Source organism: Apium graveolens, chromosome 7 (genome assembly GCF_009905375.1).
Source record: "Apium graveolens cultivar Ventura chromosome 7, ASM990537v1, whole genome shotgun sequence".
In the NCBI taxonomy this organism is placed as follows: domain Eukaryota; kingdom Viridiplantae; phylum Streptophyta; class Magnoliopsida; order Apiales; family Apiaceae; genus Apium; species Apium graveolens.
The window spans coordinates 257,594,812-257,618,428 of NC_133653.1; the positions used below are offsets into that span (position 1 = coordinate 257,594,812).

The 23,617-nt window shown below is 36.1% G+C and overlaps 1 protein-coding gene and 1 pseudogene across 1 annotated transcript in view; both read right to left on the reverse strand.

Moving 5' to 3' along the window:
• Positions 1-4,475: 4,475 nt before the first annotated feature.
• Positions 4,476-23,617, reverse strand: part of LOC141671517 (uncharacterized) — a 119,956-nt gene continuing 100,814 nt past the window's right edge. The window contains exon 5 of the mRNA XM_074477791.1: positions 4,476-4,675. Within this exon, the coding sequence (XP_074333892.1) occupies positions 4,661-4,675 (15 nt within the window). The 3' untranslated portion in view covers positions 4,476-4,660. The remainder of the gene's footprint in view (positions 4,676-23,617) is intronic.
• Positions 7,403-9,602, reverse strand: LOC141671529 (uncharacterized; annotated as a pseudogene).

A 23,617-nucleotide genomic window follows, 5' to 3' on the forward strand; every position in this document is an offset into this window, starting at 1 on the left:
TACGGACGAATATGTTCAGAACAACATATTAACCCCATAGGACCTTACGACTTTACGAGGATGTTTCCTTAACAAACATATCATCCCCTTATTCAAATATATATACAAGTACAAGTGTACAACTGACACACTAACATTGTCCTTCACATCTTTTTAGCTAATTTTTTTTGTCTTTCCCAATTTGATTTTTCATATTCAATACTACAAATGGCTGTTATAGTAAAAGCTGTTACATTCCTCCTGAATGTCATGCAAATAATGTATGAACCAGAGTCTACTTCCCCCCTTGATACACACCCAAATATCATGCTTTTGCCAGTTTGTAGTTTTCTTATTTACTGCTTTGCATTTTACCTTGAACAATATTTTACTTTCACTTTTCGATTTTCAACTTGGCCAGCTCTAGTTATCTACTCCAACTTTATGAGATTCCTTGGCTGTGTTTCGATTGCTTCTATAATCTCCATTATCTTCTCAATTTCCTCCACAACTTCGACACCTATTTATGTGCTTTTAGCTCTTTTCTTTTCAGGAAAGTCGGTACTGAGTGTAATCCAACATAGAAATTCCATTGCAATGAAGCGAAGCAACAGCTACAGTCATTTGCAGGTACAAGTTGATGTTCCTCGTGTTGACGCCTTTGCCATCGATGTACAGGCTCTGCCGGTGTAACTCAATTTTATTCGATCTTTGTTCTAAAGTTGAAATAATCACCCATATTGCGCGTGTAAGTTTGTAATACAAGTTTTACGATTTTTCTGTACACGGGATTACGGGAGAATTAGGAAGAGGAGACAGAAAGGAGAGTTTGGAAAAAGTTTTTTATATAAGAATAAGTTGTAAAAGGGAAGGCGCAGAAATGTTACTGTTAACTGTTTAAGTTCATTTTGATTATTTAGTGCATCGTATCAACTGTATATAGAAAGTGACTCCCCCGTAACTTGTTGTTCAATATATATTACTCATACACACTTAGTTGTTTTTATCCATTTTGTAATATGCACTATACTCTTCTTTGTTCTTGGCCTCTAAATTTCAATGGATTTCTATTTGTACTCGAGAAGGTAAAAAGATATGATCATGTGATTAGACGATTGTTATTATGTTTCCGGATATATGATGAGAAAGAAGCCTCTGTGCACTGCAGCGTGACTATATGAGAATAAAGCCCACGGATGCAAGTTAGATAGACTGCGATTTGGTTTCATGCATGTTTATAGCTGTTAGATTGGTACTCTGTTTCTTGAGTTTCTCTGTAATAAAAAAGTGGAATGACTATAGCTACTAGGAACAAAACAAAAAGATGCAATAAAGTTAGATTCTGTAGATCAGTCCAAATTAAGTTAAAATATGTACTCCCTCCGTCCCTCCCAATTGTTATCGTTTCTGGTAGAGTGTCCGGCACGCATTTTAAGATGAAGAAAAAGTATAGTTCTATAACTTTTTTTAAAATTTTTATTTTTCTGAATAAAAGTTTAAACATTCTATTTTTATTCAGAAAAAGAAAATTTTTAAAAAAAGTTATAGAACTATACTTTTTATTTATCTTAAAATGCGTGCCGAACACTCTTGCAGAAACGATAACAATTGGGAGGGACGGAGGGAGTATCTACTAAGAACGAAACAAAAAGAAGCAATTAAATTGATCGCCAAGCAAGAAAGTTAGAAAACCCCCCCACACAAACATGAGCATACAGAAGTAAACAAACTCTGCAACTCACTTCCACAGTCTTTCAGAAATTAGTTTTTCAAATTCAATCACTGGATGGCTATAACCAGAACAAAACAAAAAAAAACATAACACAAAGAACTCGAAACCAAACCTGAGAAATAGGCAACATATACGCAAGAGTCTTTCTGGAACACGTATGAGACCCCAAAACCACATTTTTGCCCTCAATCACAACAGGCACACCAATCAACTGAATCTCAGTAGGAACAGAAATACCCATTTCACCTAAAGCCCTAACTCCTCAAAGTTCAAAACTTTACTCTCTTTCTCCACTCCTTTCTTCCCAAACTTACTTCCCTCACTCTCACCGCCTCTTTTTTCACCAATTCTTGAAAATGGGGTTTTAGTAGTATCCTTAAGATGTCTAATTCTGAGCTTTTCAAGCAAGATTGAGTGTTTTAGAGGCTCAATAGCTTCATTAATTGATGGGTTTATGTGTATTGTTGGGGAAGAACAAAGGGGTCTGAAACCTAGATAAACCCTTTTGAGATAAAGGGGTGAAAGGGGTTTGTAAGAGGTGGGGAGTTGTGAAAATGAAAAACGAGAAGCTGTTGAATTGAGTGAAAGTGTTAAGATTGTTGTTGTTGTTGTTTGTTGTGTAATGATAGGTTTATCGTGTTGTGTTTACATGTGTAGCACGATTCGCTAGGCGTGTAGGGCGGTGAGTGTACCTTCGAAAGATTAATCGACAAGTCGGAGATTAATCGGAACATTAATCGGAAGAATATAAATATTATTTTTAATTTTAATAATTATAAAATGATCAATATATAAAATATTTGTTTGAAAAAAAAAGTAGAATGGTATTAAACAATATCTAAACATTTGACATTTGTTATATACTAATTATTGAGTTTAGAATATTAACTATATTTTAATTCACACTTTTAAACTAATTACAATATGTCAGTTTTATATTGTAAGTGGCAAAATAAATATATTAGATTACCAATTATTTTTTACCAATACTTTATATTAGAAATTGACATGATATTTTGTGAAATTAGGAAATTAATGAATTAAAATTATAAAAACATAAAAAAATGTTTTTTAATTATTTTCCGTCTCGAACGCCTAAGACCAATTTTTGACCGCATAACCCGCCTAATCCCGATTTTGACCCAATTTTTTAAAAAAACGTTTAAATCACCGCCTAGGTCCGAGTCGGGCGTTTTACCACCGCCTAGCGCCCGCCTAGACCGATTTTTAGAACACTGATGTGTAGTATGGATTGGTTCCTGCTGGGGAAGAAAGAAACTTGGGTTATCTATACCAAATTATTATAATTTCTGGTCATTTAATCGCATTTTGATGATCTTTAATTTATTCTTTTCACGGGTTATTGATTTTTTCGATTCTTGGATGGTTATAACTTCCAACTAAGGCTGTCAATAGATCGGATTTGGATCGGATCTCCCGTGATTCATATCATGATCCATTTATTTTTACCGGATTTGGATTCGGATTGGATCACCGGATTTTTTAAAATATGGTCCATATCCTGATTCGTATGATTTTCGGATCGGAGCTCCGCTCCGTTATATTTAGAAAAAAAAAACTGAATTTATAATATGTTGAAATCACTAATAATAACGATCCATAAAATGAAAATATAAAGTTTAATAAAAAAACATCAGTTCACATATTACAAATTTGTAACTCATTCTGCAAACTTAGAAATATTGCAGTAGCATAAAAAATATTAAAGAGAATTCAACGAATTCTGATAACTTAAAATGTAAAGAGTGGCATCACTGGAATACGGGTCCATGATTTCCATTGTTCATCCTTAAGGAAACAAGCAAATTAGAGACTGACAGACAATTTCTGCAAAAATAGAAAATGAACAGAGTTATTTATTTCATGATACAACAAAAGTAAGCCATTAAGAGACTTTTCAAATAATGTTAATAATGAAATGTATATAGAGGGACTTCATTGAACTATTGTCATCATAAAGAGAAAGGTAATCCTTGTTCACGATGAGGAACAGCGAAATTGAATGTAATAACAATTAAAAAAATTCAGATTAGCTTAATTTAGCTATAATTATGAAATATTTTCAGAATAGCTTAATTTAACAATATAATTATATATAATTATATATATATATATATATATATATATATATATATATATATATATATATATTCGGATCGGGTTATTTATGGATCGGATCTTATTAAATCCATATCCAATGTATTTCGAATCGGATTTTATTTTAAATGATCCATATCCGCTCTATTAGTTCTCGGATCGGATATCCGATCCATTAACAACCCTAGTTCCAACAATTAGATGATTTTCGTCAAATTCAACTAACAAATATTAGTTTTACAAAAATATTTCGGACCAAAAATTAATTAAATTGAAGAAATTTATAAAATTGAACACATGTAGCTATATATGTATTATTTATACATAATAAACATTAAAAAAATCAATTTATTAAATCCTTCAGTAATCTAAAAAATCAATTTGTTAAATCTTTATTTTGGAAGGTGTTAAAGACTTTTTAGGAAAGTGTAAACCAACCAACCAAATTTTGGAAGGTGTTAAAGACTTTTTAGGAAAGTGTAAACCAACCAACCAAATTATCCTATGTTTTGCTTATAATAGTATAGATAGTATACATAGGAATATTTTGGCGAGGTTGACGGAAGCTCTAGCCCTGACCATTTGTAGACTCGAGCCTAACATGCCTAACAGTGTTGTACTTGACCTGGCTTGTTTGCAAAACTACTCAACACAGTGAACAATTTTCTTTTAGTACTATTACAAGGCCTTATAAATGAAGCACATTGCAAAGGTTTGTAAAGGAAGATTATGCGGTCGACACAATTTTGTCACTCCAAAAGCAATGTCCAGAAGAATAAAAACAAGGCACACACCAGAATTAGCTGACATAATTTCATCCATAAATTAGTATCATAGACCAATCACCTTTGGCCGAGACTTAGGCTCTGTTTGGGATTGCTGTTAAAAATTGCTGTGCTGTTAGAAAAAGTGCTGCTGAAAAAATTGCTGTTGTAAAAATTAGATGAGTGTTTGGTAATTTTTTTGATACGTATATGTGTTGATCCAAAAAATTAAAAATAATGATACTTTTGGTAAGGTTTGATGGTGAAATCGGCATCTGCTTCCTGCAACAGCTGAAAAACAGTTTTTTCTATTTTTCTAAAAACATGGGGGACTTGCTTTCTCTAACAGCAGTTTTTAGGCCAAAAACACTTTTCCGAAAAGCAGCTTTTAAATTTTACCAAACAGTTTTTAACTGCTTTTCAGCGAAAAACTGCTGTTGCTGTCTGCAACAGCAATACCAAACACACCCTTATTTTTTCCTAATAACCTCATTTGATTTGCATGTTCTTCCTCTTCTTCAAGTTTCTTTCTTCGAAGAGCCTCTTCCTTTTGTCTTTGAATAAGCTCTAACTAACGATAGCGTTCCTCCTCTTTGCGCTGTGCCTCCAGTGCTTCTCTTCTTTGGGCCTCTTCTACCCGTCTACGATTTTCCTCAAGCATCTTATCCAACTCCTCTCTCTCTTTCCTAGCTTGTTCCTAAAATATGATGTTATGGTCAACATACAATACTCAGAAGACGAAATAACAAACAAAATCGAAAGGTTCAAGCAATAAATAGTTCGGCACACTAAGCAATAAGAACAAGAGAGGCGCTAAAACTAGTAAAAGTGCAAAATATGGTTCCCATCAAACAAAAGTACACGTATACTGTATGTACAGTTTTGTTTTTCAATTATATTCATTTCCTTCTGTGAGAAGTCCTACAATATTCTATATTAAGTAATTTAAAAATTTGTAGTTCAAAGGAAAAGAAAAATTGTGTATTAATATACATACTTCTTTTCTCCTTGCTTCTGTCAAAGCTGCTTCTTTTTCATTTTTCAGTTGAACTTCAACATCATCAAAAGCCTTTCTTCGGCCTTCTTCTATTCTCCTCTCTATTTCTAGCTTAACTTCTTCAGAACATATTTTCTCCTCCACTTTTTTACGAATTGCTTCTTCCAGTCTCTTTGCAGTTTCCTCTTCTAAATGTTTAAGCTCTTCCTCCTGTTGGCGCCTAATAACAACCACGTACCAAAATGGCTTCCAGTTCAGATTTCAGAAGAGGGGGCACCAAGTAAGCATTTCTGCAGGACCTCTTATCTTGTTATGTAAGTTTGTAATACAAGTTTCACGATTATTTGTACCTGGGATTTTGGGAGAATTAGGAAGAGGAGACAGAATTAAGGAGAGTCTGGAAAAAGTTTTTATATTAAGAATATAAAGTTGTAAAAGGTAAGGCACATTAATGTTAGTGTATGTTCTTTTTATTATTTAGTGCATCGGACTATCAACTATAGAAAGTGAATCTCATGTAATTTGTTGTTCAATATATATCAATAAAAAATTCAGTTGTTTTTATCCATTTTGTCATAGGCACTATATTCTTCTTTTGTTCTTGCCCTCTAAAATTTGAATTTTAGAGGGCATTTTAAACTTTTAACTAGGTATTTATTTTTAAACTTAGAAATAAATACCTTGTTAAAAGAACAAGGAGTATGGAGTATAGAGTGCAGATAATAGGGAGTGCGCCTACAATCTTTTGCAAACTCAGAAAGGAGTATGGAATGCAGATAATAGGGATTGCATCTGGCGTTCGCTCTAGAAAATCAATGCCCCCCCAAAATGTCTAAATTTAGTATGGAGAGCGTTGTCTAAATGCTTACCAACTCGAGAACAACTAAGCATGAAACATGTTCAACTGTCGGTGGTCTGCCCTGTTTGTAATCTGGAGACGGAAACAACAATGCACTGTTTGGTTTCATGCCACTTTGCAAAATAATGTTGGAATATTCTAATGCCTGATATGCAGTGGGAAGATGAGACAGACTTTTCAGATTGGTTGGTTCCAGTTCTGGCATCGACAAGCATAAAAAAGAAGGCTGAAGTAGTAACCCTCTGTTGGCACATTTGGAAGTCAAGGAATGACTTAATCTGGAACAACAAACCTTCATCGGTTAATAAAGTAGTTGCCTCAACAAGGCAGTATCTTACACAATGGACGATAGCCCAAATTAGATTTTTTACAGTTCCTCTCCAGCCACAGGTTGAAGGAGATGGAGCTCCTGTTTAGGTAAAACCTCAAATGAATGAAGTTAAGATATCAGTTGATGCAGCTATGTTTAAAGAACCCGAAGGAGTTGGTTTTGGAATAGTAATTCGTGATTCTGATGGTTTACTGGTAACAGCCAAGACATTGTTTAACTCACAGCTTGTTGCTCCAGTTATGGTTGAGGCATTAGGCATTAAGGAAGCTCTAGGTTGGTGTGATCATGTGCAAGGAGAGAGGATCATAGTGGAAACAGATTGCCTGGCGGCGGCTCAGGCAATTCGAAGTTCATGCCCATGAGGTCTCATTTTGGTCTAGTTGTTGAGGAGTGTCGTAGTTTGTTGAAACGACTTCAAAAAGTTTTATTACGCTTTATTAAACGATCTGCAAATATGGTAGCCCATAGCCTTGCTAGGGGATCATGTATTTATCCGGATCGTATTTTTGATAGGAGTTTTGTTGCTATTGAAGTTCAAAATTGTATCGAGTTGGATTTAAGTCATTAATTATATTCCCAGCTTTCCGTCAAAAAATAATAATAATAAATTTAACTTTTCCATTCAGGTAATATTTATACACTTCCTTAACATTTGATTTTTGATAGGAGTTTTGTTGCTATAGCTCATTTGATTTACATGTTCTTCCTCTTCTTCAAGTTTCTTTCTTCGAAGAGCCTCTTCCTTTTGTCTTTGAATAAGCTCTAACTAACGATAGCGTTCCTCCTCTTTCCGCTGTGCCTCCAGTGCTTCTCTTCTCTGAGCCTCTTCTACCCGTCTACGATTTTCCTCAAGCATCTTATCCAACTCCTCTCTCTCTTTCCTAGCTTGTTACTAAAATATGATGTTATGGTCACCATACACTACTCGGAAGACGAAATAACAAACAAAATCGAAAGGTTCAAGCAATAAATAGTTCGGCACACTAAGCAATAAGAACAAGAGAGACGCTAAAACTAGTAAAAGTGCAAAATATGGTTCCCATTAAACAAAAGTATATATGCACAGTTTTATGTTTCTATTATATTCATTTCCTTCTGCGAGAAGTCCTACAATATTCTCTATTGAGTAATTTAAAAATTTGTAGTTCAAAGGAAAAGAAAAATTGTGTATTAATATACATACTTCTTTTCTCCTTGCTTCTGTAAAAGCTGCTTCTTTTTCATTTTTCAGTTGAACTTCAACATCATCAAAAGCCTTTCTTCGGCCTTCTTCTATTCTCCTCTCTATTTCTAGCTTAACTTCTTCAGAACACATTTTCTCCTCCACTTTTTTACGAATTGCTTCTTCCAGTCTCTTTGCAGTTTCCTCTTCTAAATGTTTAAGCTCTTCCTCCTGTTGGCGCCTAATAACAACCACGTACCAAAATGGCTACCAGTTCAGATTTCAGAAGAGGGGGCACCAAGTAAGCATTTCAGCAGGACCTCTTATCATGATGAACAAGGACAAGGACCATGTGTGTTCAAGTATATGAGCTGTCTGCCTTATATGCCCTCTTCCCATATATCATTCTTTCTTGATTATAAAATAATTAAATATAATTTGGTAATAAATATCACAATACACATGCAGTAAACAACCTTTTCCTAAATCATCAAGTATATACTACACGCACACAACAAGTAACACTATAAAAACTTTGATATTCTACTAGAAAATAGTATTCACTGATTGGTTGTGATTATAGGTTATAATGGAAGGCACATATATGTGTGTGTGCCAGTAGTCCAGTACCACGTAAAAGGATCTCTTCAAAATCTTATGTTGTAGATGAACTCAAAAACATTAGACATATAATTTTATAAGGCTTGCTCCTAGGAGCTGGCTACTAGGAACAAAACAAAAAGATGCAATAAAGTTAGATTCTGTAGATCAGTCCAAATTAAGTTAGAATATGTATCTACTGAGAACAAAACAAAAAGAAGCAATTAAATTGGTCCCCGAGCAAGAAAAGTTAACCCTTTGGCTCCCTAATTTTAATTAGGAAGGAAAATAAGTGATGGACGTGTAAAGTAATTTCACTTACATTCATATTTGTTTTCCCGAATTTTTAAAAGAAATGAAAGTAAGTGATAATAAATATAAATTTAACAAATTTTCATTTTAAAACTTTTACCCCAATTTTTGGATGATCACCTTAACACTTTCTTAGAGCAAATTCAATGCAAGATACAAAATAATTATAGCTATTGCTATAATTTGGCATCAAAAAGTGTCTTTTGATGCTAAAATAAAACTTCAACTCCAATGCTAGATGCATTTTTGAAACCAAATATTTCCATATTTACCTAAATTTTGTCACTTTCCCCTAAGTTTCATTTAAAGTACAATAACATGCATTTTATTTGTAGTAGTTTGATGATGTGACATGGATGCATATATGCATCCTTGGTTTCAAATATAGAATCAAGGATGCATATATACATATTTGCATTCAAGAATGACACCCAAGTTGATTTTTTTTGCATTTGGTGCTATAATATAGCAATAGCACCATAGATAGCATTGGACTTGCTCTTACTTCCCTTAAAAAAACCCACACAAACAGGCAAACCAATACACTGAATTCCAATAACCTCATTACTCAACCCCAACTCCCCAAAGTTCAAAACTTTACTCTCTTTCTCACCTCCTCTCTTACTCCACCTCTTTTTTCACCAATTCTTGATAACGATGAACTTATACTTCTTTGCCTTTTATGACGCCTTGGTGTCGGAGATCGACTTCTTCGACCCAAATTTATGCCTACAGTTCTAGTAGACATAAATAGGGGAGATTGTTAGGAATATGTGTATTAGTTTGATGATAAGTTAAACAAAACACTTAAATAGAAATCTAGTGTTTGTAGCCTCAACGGATAAGACCATTTTGGCTATCCGTTGAAGGAGTAGCTTTACTTAGAAATAAGTTTAGTATTGTAGCACATTTTATTCTCTGTATTTAAGTTGTAATTCTTAGATGTTGTGGGAAATTATCAGTCATGTTGACTACTAGTGGATATGCAAATAGGAGAGCTAAGTGTAAATATTTAATGCCTTGTAATTTTGTATAAGTGAAGTAGTATCAACTGATATTAAGGGCCTTCAACGGATGAGAAACAAAGCTTCAACGGATGTCTCTAAAGCTTCAACGGATAACATCCATCAACGGATGAGTGTTTCAACAGATAAAGCTTCAACTGCTAATGCATCAACAGATAAAGCTTCAACGGATAAAGCTTCAACGGATAAAGTCATCAACGGATGAAAGCTTCAACGGATGCTTAGTTCAATAGCAGTTGATAGTGACAATTCATAAGCTGACAAAGGCACATGGGTTGACAGAGACAAACTGGAATGTGGCAGCCTCTAGGAGGAATCAAGAAAATACAGCATTTCCATTCTGGTGCAAACATGGAAGTATTCAAAGATTCACAGCTAAACCTAAATTGCATTGGATAGAGAAATGAAGAAGAAACATGTGAAGAATCTTTTAATTGTATTTTACAGTTTTGTCTTCACTTGTAAACTTGGTGATATATAAACCAAGTAGCAGCTAGTAATTAGATGGTGAATTTTCCAGAGCTGTTTAGAAAAATCCAGAGAGAAAATCATCTAGTTTGTACTAGGAAGCAACTGTGATTTAATTCTTTGAATCACAGATTTTATGAAATAACACATCTTTGGTGGAACAACAAATCCACCAGAAAAGTTTTTAAGTCTGTTGTGTTCTTTACATTTGTGTTTGAATATATATTTGTCTGCATTAGCTCAAAGCAATTCACACACACTTGTTCATCAAAACACATAGCCTAGAAACTGCTCAAAACTTGAAAAAGTTTTGAGATTTACATTCAACCCCCTTCTGTAAATCTCATTGTTAGTTCACTGGGAATAATAATTGGTATCAGAGCTGGCTCTTAACATACAAATAGTTTAAAGATCTATTCTGCTAACATCATGAGTAAGAAGGATATTGGTGTAAAGATTCCAATCCTGGAAAGAGATAACTATCATCACTGGAAAATGAAGATGCATTTACATCTTCTCTCTCAAGATGAAAGCTACATCAACTGCATTGAAAATGGTCCTCACATCCCTCACAAGGTGGCCACAGCTGCTACTGCAACAGTTGCTGTTGGACAGTCTATTCCCAAGCCAAAAGCAGAATGGACTGTTGAAGATATTGAAGAGGTTCACAAGGACAAGAAAGCCATGAACATTCTGTTTAATGGCCTAGATCAAGATATGTTTGACAATGTCATTAACAGCCAAACTGCTAAGGAAATTTGGGATACTGTGCAACTTATCTGTGAGGGTACTGAGCAAGTTAGAGAAAACAAAATGCAGCTTCTCATTCAACAGTATGAATATTTTCATTTTGAAGAAGGAGAATCATTGAATGATACCTTCAAGAAATTTCAGAAACTGTTGAATGGATTGAAGCTGTATGGCAGTGTACCAAGTCAAGGACTCAAATTTAAAATTTCTGAGGTCTCTACCAAAGGAATGGAAGCCTATAACTGCTTCTCTAAGAAATTCTCAAGATTATAAGGACTTCACACTTGAAAGATTATATGGAATTTTGAAGACCTATGAACTTGAGATGGAGCAAGATGAGCTGTTGGAAAAGGGAAAGAGGAAAGGAGGATCAGTTGCACTTGTAGCTGACAATGAGAAGATTGAAACCATGAATGAGGAAAAGACAATGCCAAGTCTCAAAATTGGCACAAGCAAATCAGAATCAAGCAAGGGAAAGGAGCAAGTAGCTGAGGATGAAGACAATACCAGTTAAGATGACTCTGATGATGTTGATGAACATCTGGCTTTTCTGTCCAGGAGGTTTGCAAAGATGAAATTCAAGAAAAATACAAAATTCACTAAGTCAAACAAAAACATGGTGGACAAATCTAAGTTCAAATGTTATAACTGTGGCATTAGTGGACACTTTGCAAATGAGTGCAGGAAGCCAACCTCTGATAAGAAGAAATTTGAGCAAGTTGATTACAAAAAGAAGTATTTTGATTTGCTCAAACAAAAGGTGTTAGGAATATATGTGCATTAGTTTGATGATATGTTTTACAAAACACTTAAGTAGAAATTTAGTGTCTGAAGCCTCAACGGATAAGACCACTTTGGCTATCCGTTGATGGTGTAGCTTTACTTAGAAATAAGTCTAGTATTGTAGCATATTTCAGTCTCTGTATTTAAAAATGTAATTCTTAGAAGTTGAGAGAAACTATGAGTCATGTTGACTACTAGATGATATGCAGATAGGAAGGCCAATTGTAAATATTTCATGCCTTGTAATTTTGTATAAATGAAGTGGTATCAACGGATGACTTAAAGACCTTCAACGGATGAGAAGCTAAGTTTCAACAGATGTCTCTAAAGCTTCAACGGATAAATGCATCAACGGATAACATCCTTCAACGGATGAAGTCATCAACGGATGAAAGCTTCAACGGATAACATCCTTCAACGGATGAAGTCATCAACGGATGAAAGCTTCAACGGATGTTTTGCTATTTAGCCGTTGATAAGTGGTAGTTGTACCTACAGACAGAGGCACATGGGTTGATAGAGAAAACTGAGATGTGGTAGCCGAATTTCCGGATCAACAGAAAAAGCAGCCGTTCTTCTTTAGTACAAAGATGCAATAGTCAACAAAGTACTTGAGAGAACAGGAAAAGAAGCAAGTGGAAAACTTATTTTACTATTGTAATTTTAATATTGTTTTTCACTTGTACACTTGGTAATATATAAACCAAGAAGAAGCTAGTAATTAGAGAAGGATTTTCCAGAGCTGTTTAGAAATATCTTGAGAGAGAATTCATCTAGTTTGTACTAGGATGCAGCTGTGATCAACATTGTTGAACACAGATTTTCTAACACACCATCTCTGGTGGAACAACAAATCCACCAGAAAAGTTTTTAAAGCTTGTTGTGTTCTTTACATTTTGTGTTTGAATATATATCTGTCTGCATTAGCTCAATAGCAATTCACACACCTGTTCATCTAGAACACACTGCTTTATTAAACTTCTCAAAACTTGAAAAAGTTTTGAGATTTACATTCAACCCCCCTTCTGTAAATCTCATTGTTAGTCCTCTAGGAATAACAATTGGTATCAGAGCAAGCTCTTGACACACAAAGAGTTTAAAGATCTTGGAATCTAACAAAGATGAGTAAGAAGGATATTGGAGTAAAGATCCCAGTTCTTGACAAAGACAGTTATCACCACTGGAAGGTGAAAATGCACCTTCATCTACTCTCCCAAGATGAAGGTTATGTCAACTGCATTGTGAATGGTCCTCACATTCCCCACAAAGTAGCCACAGTTGCTACGGCCACAATTGCTGTTGGTCAATCCATTCCAAAACCTAGAGCAGAATGGACAATGGAAGACACAGAAGAAGTCCACAAGGATAAGAAGGCTATGAACATTTTGTTTAATGGTCTTGACAAAGATATGTTTGATAATGTGATAAATTGTTCAACTGCCAAAGAGGTTTGGGACACAGTTCAGCTGCTGTGTGAAGGTACAGAACAAGTAAAAGAGAACAAAATGCAGCTTCTCATTCAACAGTATGAATACTTTCATTTTGAAGAGAATGAATCTTTGAGTGACACATTCAATAGATTTCAAAAGCTGTTGAATGGATTGAAGCTGTATGGTAGAGTGTACCAGGTGAAGGATTCAAATCTTAAATTTTTGAGATCCTTACCAAAGGAATGGAAACCCATGACTGTTTCCTTAAGAAACTCTCAAGATTATAAGGACTTTACTCTTGAAAGATTATATGGAATCTTGAAGACTTATGAACTAGAGTTGGAACAGGATGAGGTATTGGAGAGGGGGAGAAAGAAAGGAGGTTCAGTTGCATTGGTAGCTGAAAATGAGAAAGCATGCAGAAGAGAAACTGTGAGATCTACATCAAGCTCCAAAGATGGTGTAAGAAATCCAGAATCAGACAAGGGTAAAGAGCAAGTTGCTGAAAATGAAGAAAACTCCAGTCAAGATGACTCTGATAGTATTGATGAGCATCTTGCATTTCTGTCCAGGAGATTTGCAAAGATGAAGTTCAGGAAAAATACTAGAGCCACTAAACCTTATAAGAACATGGTGGACAAATCCAAGTTCAAGTGTTTTAATTGTGGTATTAGTGGACACTTTGCAAGTGAGTGCAGAAAGCCAACCTCTGAAAAGAAGAAATTTGAACAAGTAGATTACAAAAAGAAATATTTTGATCTGCTCAAACAGAAGGAAAGGGCTTTCATTACTCAAGAAAGAGACTGGGCAGCTGATGGAGAAGAAGAGGATGAAGACATGGAATATGTTAACTTGGCTCTCATGGCTGATTCTGAGGAGAATGAAGTTAGTTCATCAAGCAACCAGGTAATTACTACTGATATAACACAGCTTACTAAAGAAGAGTGCAATGATGCTTTTAATGACATGTCTACTGAACTGTATCATTTGCGTGTATCTCTTAAATCTCTTGCTAAAGAAAATAGTAGGATTAAAGAGAACAATCTGTTTTTAAGTAATAGAAATGCTGTGTTAGAAGATAAGTTAATTGACCTAGAAAAGACTAAGCTGCATTGTGTATCTGTTGAAAATGAACTAGCTGAATCTATTAAGAAAGTAGAAATACTTTCCAATCAATTAGAGAAAGAGCAAGAGGTGATTAAAGCCTGGAAAACAATTAGGGATGTTAGTGCTCAAATTGCCAAAGTCCAAGGAATTGAATCATTCTGTGAAAATGCCTGGGATAAAAATAAAAAGAAACTGGAATTAATTGATGGACTGTCAACGGATGTGGAATCAACGGATGATGAAAGTTATCCGTTGAAGGAAGAAAAGGAACATCCGTTGAAGGTTCCTCAATTAAAACAGGCAGATGTTTCTAAAAGAGAAAATCTAAAGAAACTCAACAAAAAGTTTGGTTCAACTTCAAAGAACTTTGTCAAAGAAGAAGCAAGCACATCCAAAGATGTCAGAAAGGTGAATGTAGGGCACATGACCTTAGAACAGTTAAATAATAGGCTCAAGATGGTTGAGGATAAAAAGGAATCCAAAAGGAAATCCAACAGAAATGGGAAGGTAGGAATTAACAAACATAACAATTACACACCTGATAAGTATGCTCCTAGAAAAAGCTGTGTGCATTGTAGTAGTGTTAATCATCTATCTGCTAATTGTAAATCTATTAAGAAATCTCCCATAACTGTACCCTCTTCCATGCCTAACATGTCTGTAACACCTCTACATGCTATGCCTGTTATGTCTCAACAAAATCCTTATGCACATTTTGCAAACATGCCATATTTTAACAATCCTTATCTTGCTGCATTCAGTATGCCTCAAATGCCATACAATATGCCAATGTGGAATAACATGTATGCACAATCCATGCCTAATAATTCTATAAATGTGCTGGATAATATTGTGACTAACCCTACACCTCAACCAACCACATCTAAGACCAAGGTTGACTCAAAATCACCTAAGTCTAAAGATGCAGGAGGAATGAAGTCTAGGAGAAAGGCTAACAAGATTGGACCCAAGGAAACTTGGGTACCAAAATCAAATTGATTGATTTTGTGGTGTGCAGGAAAATAGAAGAAATCTATGGTACTTGGACAGTGGCTGTTCAAGACACATGACTGGAGATTTCTCCCTGCTCACAGAGTTTAAAGAGAGAGCTGGCCCAAGCATAACCTTTGGAGATGACAGCAAAGGGTTTACTATGGGATATGGCTTGATTTCAACAAGGAATGTCATCATTGAAGAAGTTGCATTAGTTGATGGTCTCAAGCACAACTTACTGAGCATCAGTCAACTATGTGATAGAGGGAATACAGTTTCCTTCAATTCTGAAGCCTGTGTTGTCACTAGTAAGAAAGACAACAAAGTGGTTCTAACTGGAGTTAGAAAAGGAAATGTGTACTTAGCTGACTTCAACTCTAAAGATGCAGAATCCATTACTTGTCTCTTCAGCAAAGCAAGTTCAGTTGAGAGTTGGCTATGGCACAAGAAGCTATCCCATTTGAATTTCAAGACAATGAATGATCTAGTCAAAAAGGACTTAGTAAGAGGAATTCCTCTTGTTGAATTTTCAAGGGATGGTCTGTGTGATGCTTGTCAGAAAGGCAAACAAAGGAAAGCATCATTTCAGAAGAAGCTTGAAACAACAATTGATGAACCTTTACAGCTGCTACATATGGATTTGTTTGGACCAGTCAATATATTGTCAATAGCAAGAAAAAGATATTGCTTAGTGATTGTAGATGATTTCTCAAAGTTCTCATGGGTCTATTTTCTTGGATCAAAGGATGAAGCAAGTGAAATCATTATCAATCACACTAGGCAAGTCAATAATCATCCTGACTTGAAGGTAAGAAACATCAGGAGTGACAATGGAACTGAGTTCAAGAATTTGACATTAAGGCTGTTCTGTGAAGAAAATGGAATCATGCATGAGTTCTCAGCTCCAAGAACACCTCAGCAAAATGGGGTAGTTGAAAGAAAGAATAGATCTTTAATTGAAGCTGCCAGAACAATGCTTGAAGAATCAAAGTTACCAACATATTTTTGGGCTGAAGCTGTTAATTGTGCCTGTTTCACTCAAAATATTTCTTTGATCAATCAAGCTAAAGGCATGACTCCTTATCAGTTGTTCAAGAAAAGAAAACCAACTCTAAACTTTCTTCATGTCTTTGGATGTAAATGTTTTATACTGAGAAATCAATCTGACCATAAAGGGAAGTTTGATGCAAAGGCTGATGAAGGAATATTTGTTGGTTATTCAGCTGGAAAATCTTATAGGGTCTACAATCTAAGAACCAACATTGTTATGGAATCTGTGCATGTTGTGTTTGATGATAAAAAGATTGATGGACTAACAGATGAGGAACAATATGAGAGACTCAAATTTGACAATATTGAAATATATTGTGATGATAGTGAAGAAGAGATTGATGGAGATGACACTTCAAAAGGGACTCAAAACATGCCCCTGGATAATGCACAAAATTCAGCATCCGTTGAAAGACATTGTGCATCATCCGTTGAAGTACTTAATGAAGCATCCGTTGATAATAGCTCATCAACTGATAATCAATTTACATCATTAGTTGATAGAACTCCAAGTTCCCTGCAAAGGACCAACAACTCAGGGGGAGTTTCAACAAGTCAACACTCTGTCTCACATCATGACAATACTGAGGCCACCTCATCTAGAGCTCATCTTCCACCTCAAAGGAAATGGACCAAGAATCATCCCTTTGAACTGATCATTGGTGATGCATCATCTAAAGTGCAAACAAGAAAAGCTACTCAAGATGAATGTCTGTATAGTAGTTTTCTATCTAAGGAGGAACCTAAGAAAGTGGAAGAAGCCTTATTGGATCCAGATTGGATATTAGCTATGCAGGAAGAGCTAAACCAATTTGAGAGAAACCAAGTTTGGAAGCTGGTACCCAAACCAAAGAACAAGAGTCCTATTGATACAAAATGGGTATTCAGAAATAAGATGGATGAAAATGGCATTATCATAAGGAATAAAGCCAGATTGGTTGCTAAAGGCTATTCTCAGCAAGAGGGAATAGATTTTGATGAGACATATGCTCCTGTTGCAAGACTTGAAGCTATCAGAATCTTTCTAGCCTATGCAGCCCATGCCAATTTCAAAGTCTATCAAATGGATGTCAAGAGTGCATTTCTAAATGGGAAATTAGAGGAAGAAGTCTATGTAAGTCAACCTCCAGGATTTGAAGATCCAAATTTTCCAGACTATGTGTATTATCTGTTGAAAGCACTCTATGGACTGAAGCAAGCACCTAGAGCCTGGTATGAAACATTATCAAAATTTCTTTTGGAGAATCACTTCACTAGAGGTACTGTTGATAAAACTCTCTTCTTTAGAAATGTTAATGGCTCTAGTATACTTGTTCAAATTTATGTAGATGACATAATATTTGGTTCTAAAGATGATAAACTTTGTAAAAAGTTTGCTAAGCTAATGCAAAGTAATTATGAAATGAGCCTAATGGGAGAACTAACCTATTTTCTTGGTTTACAAATTAAACAAGTTAGTAATGGAATTTTCATTAGTCAAACTAAATATATTCATGATCTTTTAAAGAAGTTTGACTTAATGGAATGCTCATCTGCAAAAACTCCCATGGCCACTGCCACCAAACTTGAAATAAATAAGACTGAAAGGTCTGTGGACATTACAAGTTATAGAGGCATGGTTGGTTCACTTTTATATTTAACTGCTAGCAGACCAGATATTATGTTTGCTACATGTCTGTGTGCTAGATTTCAAGCTGATCCTAGAGAGTCTCACTTAATTGCTATCAAGAGAATTTTCAGATATCTCAAGGGAACACCAAATTTAGGAATTTGGTATCCTAGAGAATCTGGCTTTGATCTAATTGGTTATTCAGATGCAGACTATGCAGGTTGCAAAATAGACAGGAAAAGTACAACAGGCTCCTGCCAATTCCTGGGAAATAAGCTTGTATCATGGTTTAGCAAAAAGCAAAATTCAGTCTCTACTTCAACAGCTGAGGCTGAATACATTGCTGCTGGAAGTTGCTGTTCTCAAATGTTATGGATGAGGAATCAACTCCTTGATTATGGACTTCATGTTGATAGAATACCTATCTTTTGTGACAACACAAGTGCCATAGCCATAACAGAGAATCCTGTGCAGCACTCAAGGACCAAGCACATTGATATTAAGTACCACTTCATCAGGGAGCATGTCATGAATGGTACAGTGGAACTACATTTTGTTCCAAGTGAACAACAAATTGCTGACATATTTACCAAGCCACTTGATGAATCAACATTCACAAGATTGGTGAGTGAGCTAGGTATGCTTAATTACTCTTAAAATTCATGTCTTCTTTGCAATTTGATGTGAAGCCTGAAGTATATAAGTTGCTAGAACAAATTTGACTTTTAACAAAGTTTATTTCATCAACGGATGTTCCCTATCCGTTGAAAGTCAAAATTGCTCTATCAACGGATATTCATTATCCGTTGAAAGACAAGTATATTTCTGGAACTTTTATCCGTCAACGGATAAAACTGAAGTACCTTTCAACGGATGACAATTTACATTATCCGTTGAAATGTCACATCAGACGTTTGAGGTGTTTCACAGCCGTTGATTCTATTTTCTTAACCGTTGATACCATACATACATCTGTATGTATTGGTTTTAAAGGTAGTTATTAGAATACTTACAGTTTATTCTTAAACGGCTGAAATTCACTAACACCTATTTACTGATTAATCTTTTATTTTTTTTCTTTGAAAGCATATACGCCCTTCTGATTGTTCATTATTACTTTACGCTTTCTTAGAATTTCAAGCATTTACCATTTTCTCTCTGCAAAACCTTCAAGTTATTCTCTTCAATTTCTACTCACAACAATGGCACCAGTCGTGAAGATTATGTCTCAATCTGGGTTCATCTACGAGAAGAACAATTTCATAGCTCTGGTAGAAAAGAATGAAGCCCACTCAGATTATCACAAAATGATGGACTTCATCAAAAACTGTAAACTTAGCTATGCAATGCTGGAAGCCCCAACGATTTTCTGTGAAGTAGTTGAGGAGATTTGGACAACTGCTGAGTTCAACTCCATGGATATGACTATCTCCTTCACTCTCAAAGGTAAAAATCACTGTATTAACTGTGATGACTTACAAGCATGTTTTAAATTACCTGAGAACAATGCCATGACACCACACACTGATAGTGATGTATCCAGCATGTTAGATTCCATAGGTTACTCTCTTAACTCTGCTAATTTAGGGGGTATTAGACGAAAAGGCCTTAGGAAAGAATGGAGTTTTCTTGGGGATGCCTTCATAAAGGTTTTCTCTGGGAAAATTAGTAATTTTGATGCCATAACTTCATCTCTTGTTAATATGTTCTATATGCTTGTTTCTGATAGGTACTTTAACTTTAGCAACTATGTGATGCTAGAATTAGGTACAAGATTAGGTAACAAAGCTAATAGACCTAATAACATCTATTATGCTAGATTCTTTATGTTATTGGCTAACCATGTTGCTGAAGGTTTAGTCATTATCAATGAGAATAATAAACTCAAGTGCTGGGCACAAGAGAAAAGAGTTCTTGCAGACTTATTGAGAATGGATCTCAACAGCAGTGTGCAATTGGTATATTTACCAATCATGAATGCACCCCAGGTAGGTGAGGTAATTGCTTCTACAACTCCTACTTCTTCCAACCCCTCTATTTCTTTATCTTCTAGTGTGGCCATGAAATCTGTGTCAATGCCCCAACAGATTTCTACCAAGGTCACCAAATCTAAACTTTCTAAATCCAAGACAAAGAAAACCACCTCTGTTGTTTCTCAAAAGACAACAGTTGTAACAACAACCATTAACCCTGAGGGAAGTGAACAGGGAGGTAGTGGTGAGGGGAGGGGTGAACATCAAAGAAACCCCCAGGATAAGGAAGGAGAGTTGAGTGCTTCCCAAGCTAGCCAAGCCCCAGTTTCTCAAAAAGCTGTGGTGGTTGAAAAGGTTTCTAGCACATCCCTAGTAGCATCCTCCCAAAAGGATGTTACTATTGAAAAGAGTTCCCAACCAGGAACACAGAACAAAAGAGGGAGGGACACTACAGCCAAACACTCACCTACAAAAGCTTTTATTAGAAGAAAGAAGGCTAAAACCCAATCTTCTACACAGGGTGCACACACTGCACAGATACATCCATTTGTCTCTGTGCCTTCTCAAACTCAGTTTGATGTGACTCCAATAAATGTGGAGTCACAGCCCCATTCTCTCACAATAACTACACATCAATCACCAAATACTTCTTCACCATCTCTGGATGTGGATATGTTATTCCCATCAATTCCTGATTCTCCCTCTTTACAACTCAGGGAGGAGCCCCACTCAAATACAGGTGATCATCATCTTCTAGATGATTTGTTGGATCACCCGCAAATTCTTTCAGATATAATTGAAGGATCTGTATCAACTCATATCAAATCAATCTATACAGATTCAACAGTTATATCACTTTCAATTTCATCTTCTTTCCCTTCTTCAACGGATATCACTCATCCGTTGACAAGTGGTTGCTCTTCAACGGATAAGCTTAACAGCAGTTATCCGTTGATAACAACAGTTTCACCTTCAACGGATATTCCACATCCGTTGATAGTCTCTACACAAATAACTGAAATGATTCCAAGTGTAGAAGACATGAATACTGTGCAATCACTTTTAGGATTGAGGGCAGGGAGTGAAAATTTGAGTGAGAGGCTGGGTTGCTCCCAGGCAAAAGGAGAGATTGAGAGCACAAAAATGCATGCTATTTCTTCCAGCATGGCAAAAGTCAGTGAGTGGAGTACCACCTTAGAAGGTGAAGGTGAGGGAGTGAGATGTGTGAGCCAGGGGGAGCCCCTGATGCAAGAACATAGAGAAAAAGAGAGAAAAGCAGGTACAGTTGATACAAGGGTGGAACCAGCCATTGCTCATGAGTCAATGATTGTGGATGATGCTGAAAAGGAAAGACAATTACAACAACACTACAAAGCTGTAATTGATAACATTTCCTTGGATGCAGACACTTTTACTCATCCTGTGACAGCCTATCAAATGTTGGCTGTTCAGGGCAATGAGGAGGCAGAAAGGACACTTCATCTAGTGCACACAACAGAATCTCTTCAAAGGGATAAAGCTGCTATTAACAGAATGCCTTCTACAGCTGGAGAGCCATCTGAGGAATTTGGAGTAAATTCTGATGATGATGACTCTATTTCTGATGATGGAAGCATGAACATAGGGGGAGATGAAGACCCTAGTTCCATTCCTAATCTACCTGAATGGGCCTTGACTAAGGAGCATAGAACAGGACTTGGTTTCGAGATTGAAGAAGGAATCAGTTACTGAACAAAGGCTGGCCAAGTTGGAAGACAGCTGGCAAAAGCACAAGGCTTGACCCCTCTCCTTGATGATAACAAAAAGGGGGAGAATAAAAGGGAAGGGGAAGGAGAGCCCTCTACAAAGATTCAGATATCTAAAGTGCTAGTTCCTGCCATCACTACCTCTCCAATCATTCAAATCAAGGGAAAACCTGATGGAATTGACTTGATTCAGCTAGCAGCAGCTGAAATTCAAGTAAAAGAGAAAAGGAGGAGAATTGATGAAAGGATGCAACAGTTGTTTGGTTCTACACAAGATAAATCAACATCTGTGAAAGTTAGCACAAAGATTGAACCAATCAACATGGAGCTCAAGCCAGTAGGGAGAAATAAAGTTGGAGAGACTTCTTTCAAAAATTTAAAACCTATGGTTCTAAAGCCTAACACCAGATCCAGTATGGACTCCACAAAGAATCCACTAGACTTTGCTCAGATAAAGGAAGTAGACTTTCCTCTTCCAAAACCTGATGAAGACAAAGTTCTAAGTGCAAGCATCATAAAGAAGAAGGAGACCAAGGACAAGGGTGAGAGAATGAACATGGCCCTTATCTATAGAGAGGGAAAGAGTATCTGTGTGATGCAAGGACATCCCAAATTTCTAAAGGCTAAAAGGGAAGAAACCAGAAGGTTGAAGAAAGAAGCTGCAAAACTCAAGGCTGGCAAAAGAGCACAAGCAAAGCTTGAAAAACAGCTAAAGTCAAGCCAAGTTGAAGAAATGAAAGGAATTGAAGTCAGGGGTGAAGAAAAGATTGCTAACTTAGATGAGGTTCTTGGGAGCATATTTGGTGAGAGTATGGAGGAAAGAGAGGAATGGCAGAAGGGAAACAGAAGAAAGGCCAAGGCACACAGAAGGAGTGAAGATAACCTTGAAGATACAAAATCTATACCTAAACCACTACCTTCCATACCTGAACCTTTTGTTGCTGATCCCTCTATAAATATTCATGGTGAACCAATCATTCCAAAAGAGGAACCTATTGATTGGGACAACATCACATTGCCTACCTTTTTAACCACTCTACCACTACCAAAGAAACAGAGAAGAAAATCTAAATCTACACCTCCCCTAACCTCTAAGAAATTCACTCAAAAACAAAAACCTAACCCTAAGCCACCCATTTCTAAAGATGATTATGTTCACATCTGTGACATAAAAGAAACTTCAGACATTAATCTCTATCTGGATGAGCTGGAGGAAGTAAGGGGAATAGCTGCCTACAGACAGCTACCAGAGAGATTGGTGTTCAGATATAAGGGAGCTGGGGAAAGAACATGGCCTCTCTACAGGATTCTAAATGAAGGCTACTCTACCTTGATCAGAGTCTTTTCAGCCATCAAAAAGGATTCTGGCTTTACCAGAACAGCCAAGACTGAAATTCTCAACAAGATTGCCAACATAAGGAAGACTTGGAGGGAACCAAATGCTTTGCCCAGAACCTTACTCATACAAGAAAGGGGAACTACAATTCACAAATCACCTCATTGGTTGATGGAATTTAGAGATGACAAAGGAGTCAGAAGATTTTTCAGACTTGAAGACCAACTCAAGATTGCCAGCAATGAAACTCTCAAGGAAATGCAATCTAAGTTGGAAATCAGTGATGAAGATGAAGCTGAATTCTTCAGACAACTCCAACTCCAAATTGAGGAAAATGACAAAGGGCTAGGAAAGAAAACCAGGGAACAAAGAAGAAAATGATGATTTGCTCAGGCTAGAGGAGCACCCTTGGAAATACTGTAAATCTTCAATTACCTCCTAGTACATACACTTTTGCAGCACTTTTATATTTCTACTTAGTTTCAATTCAAATA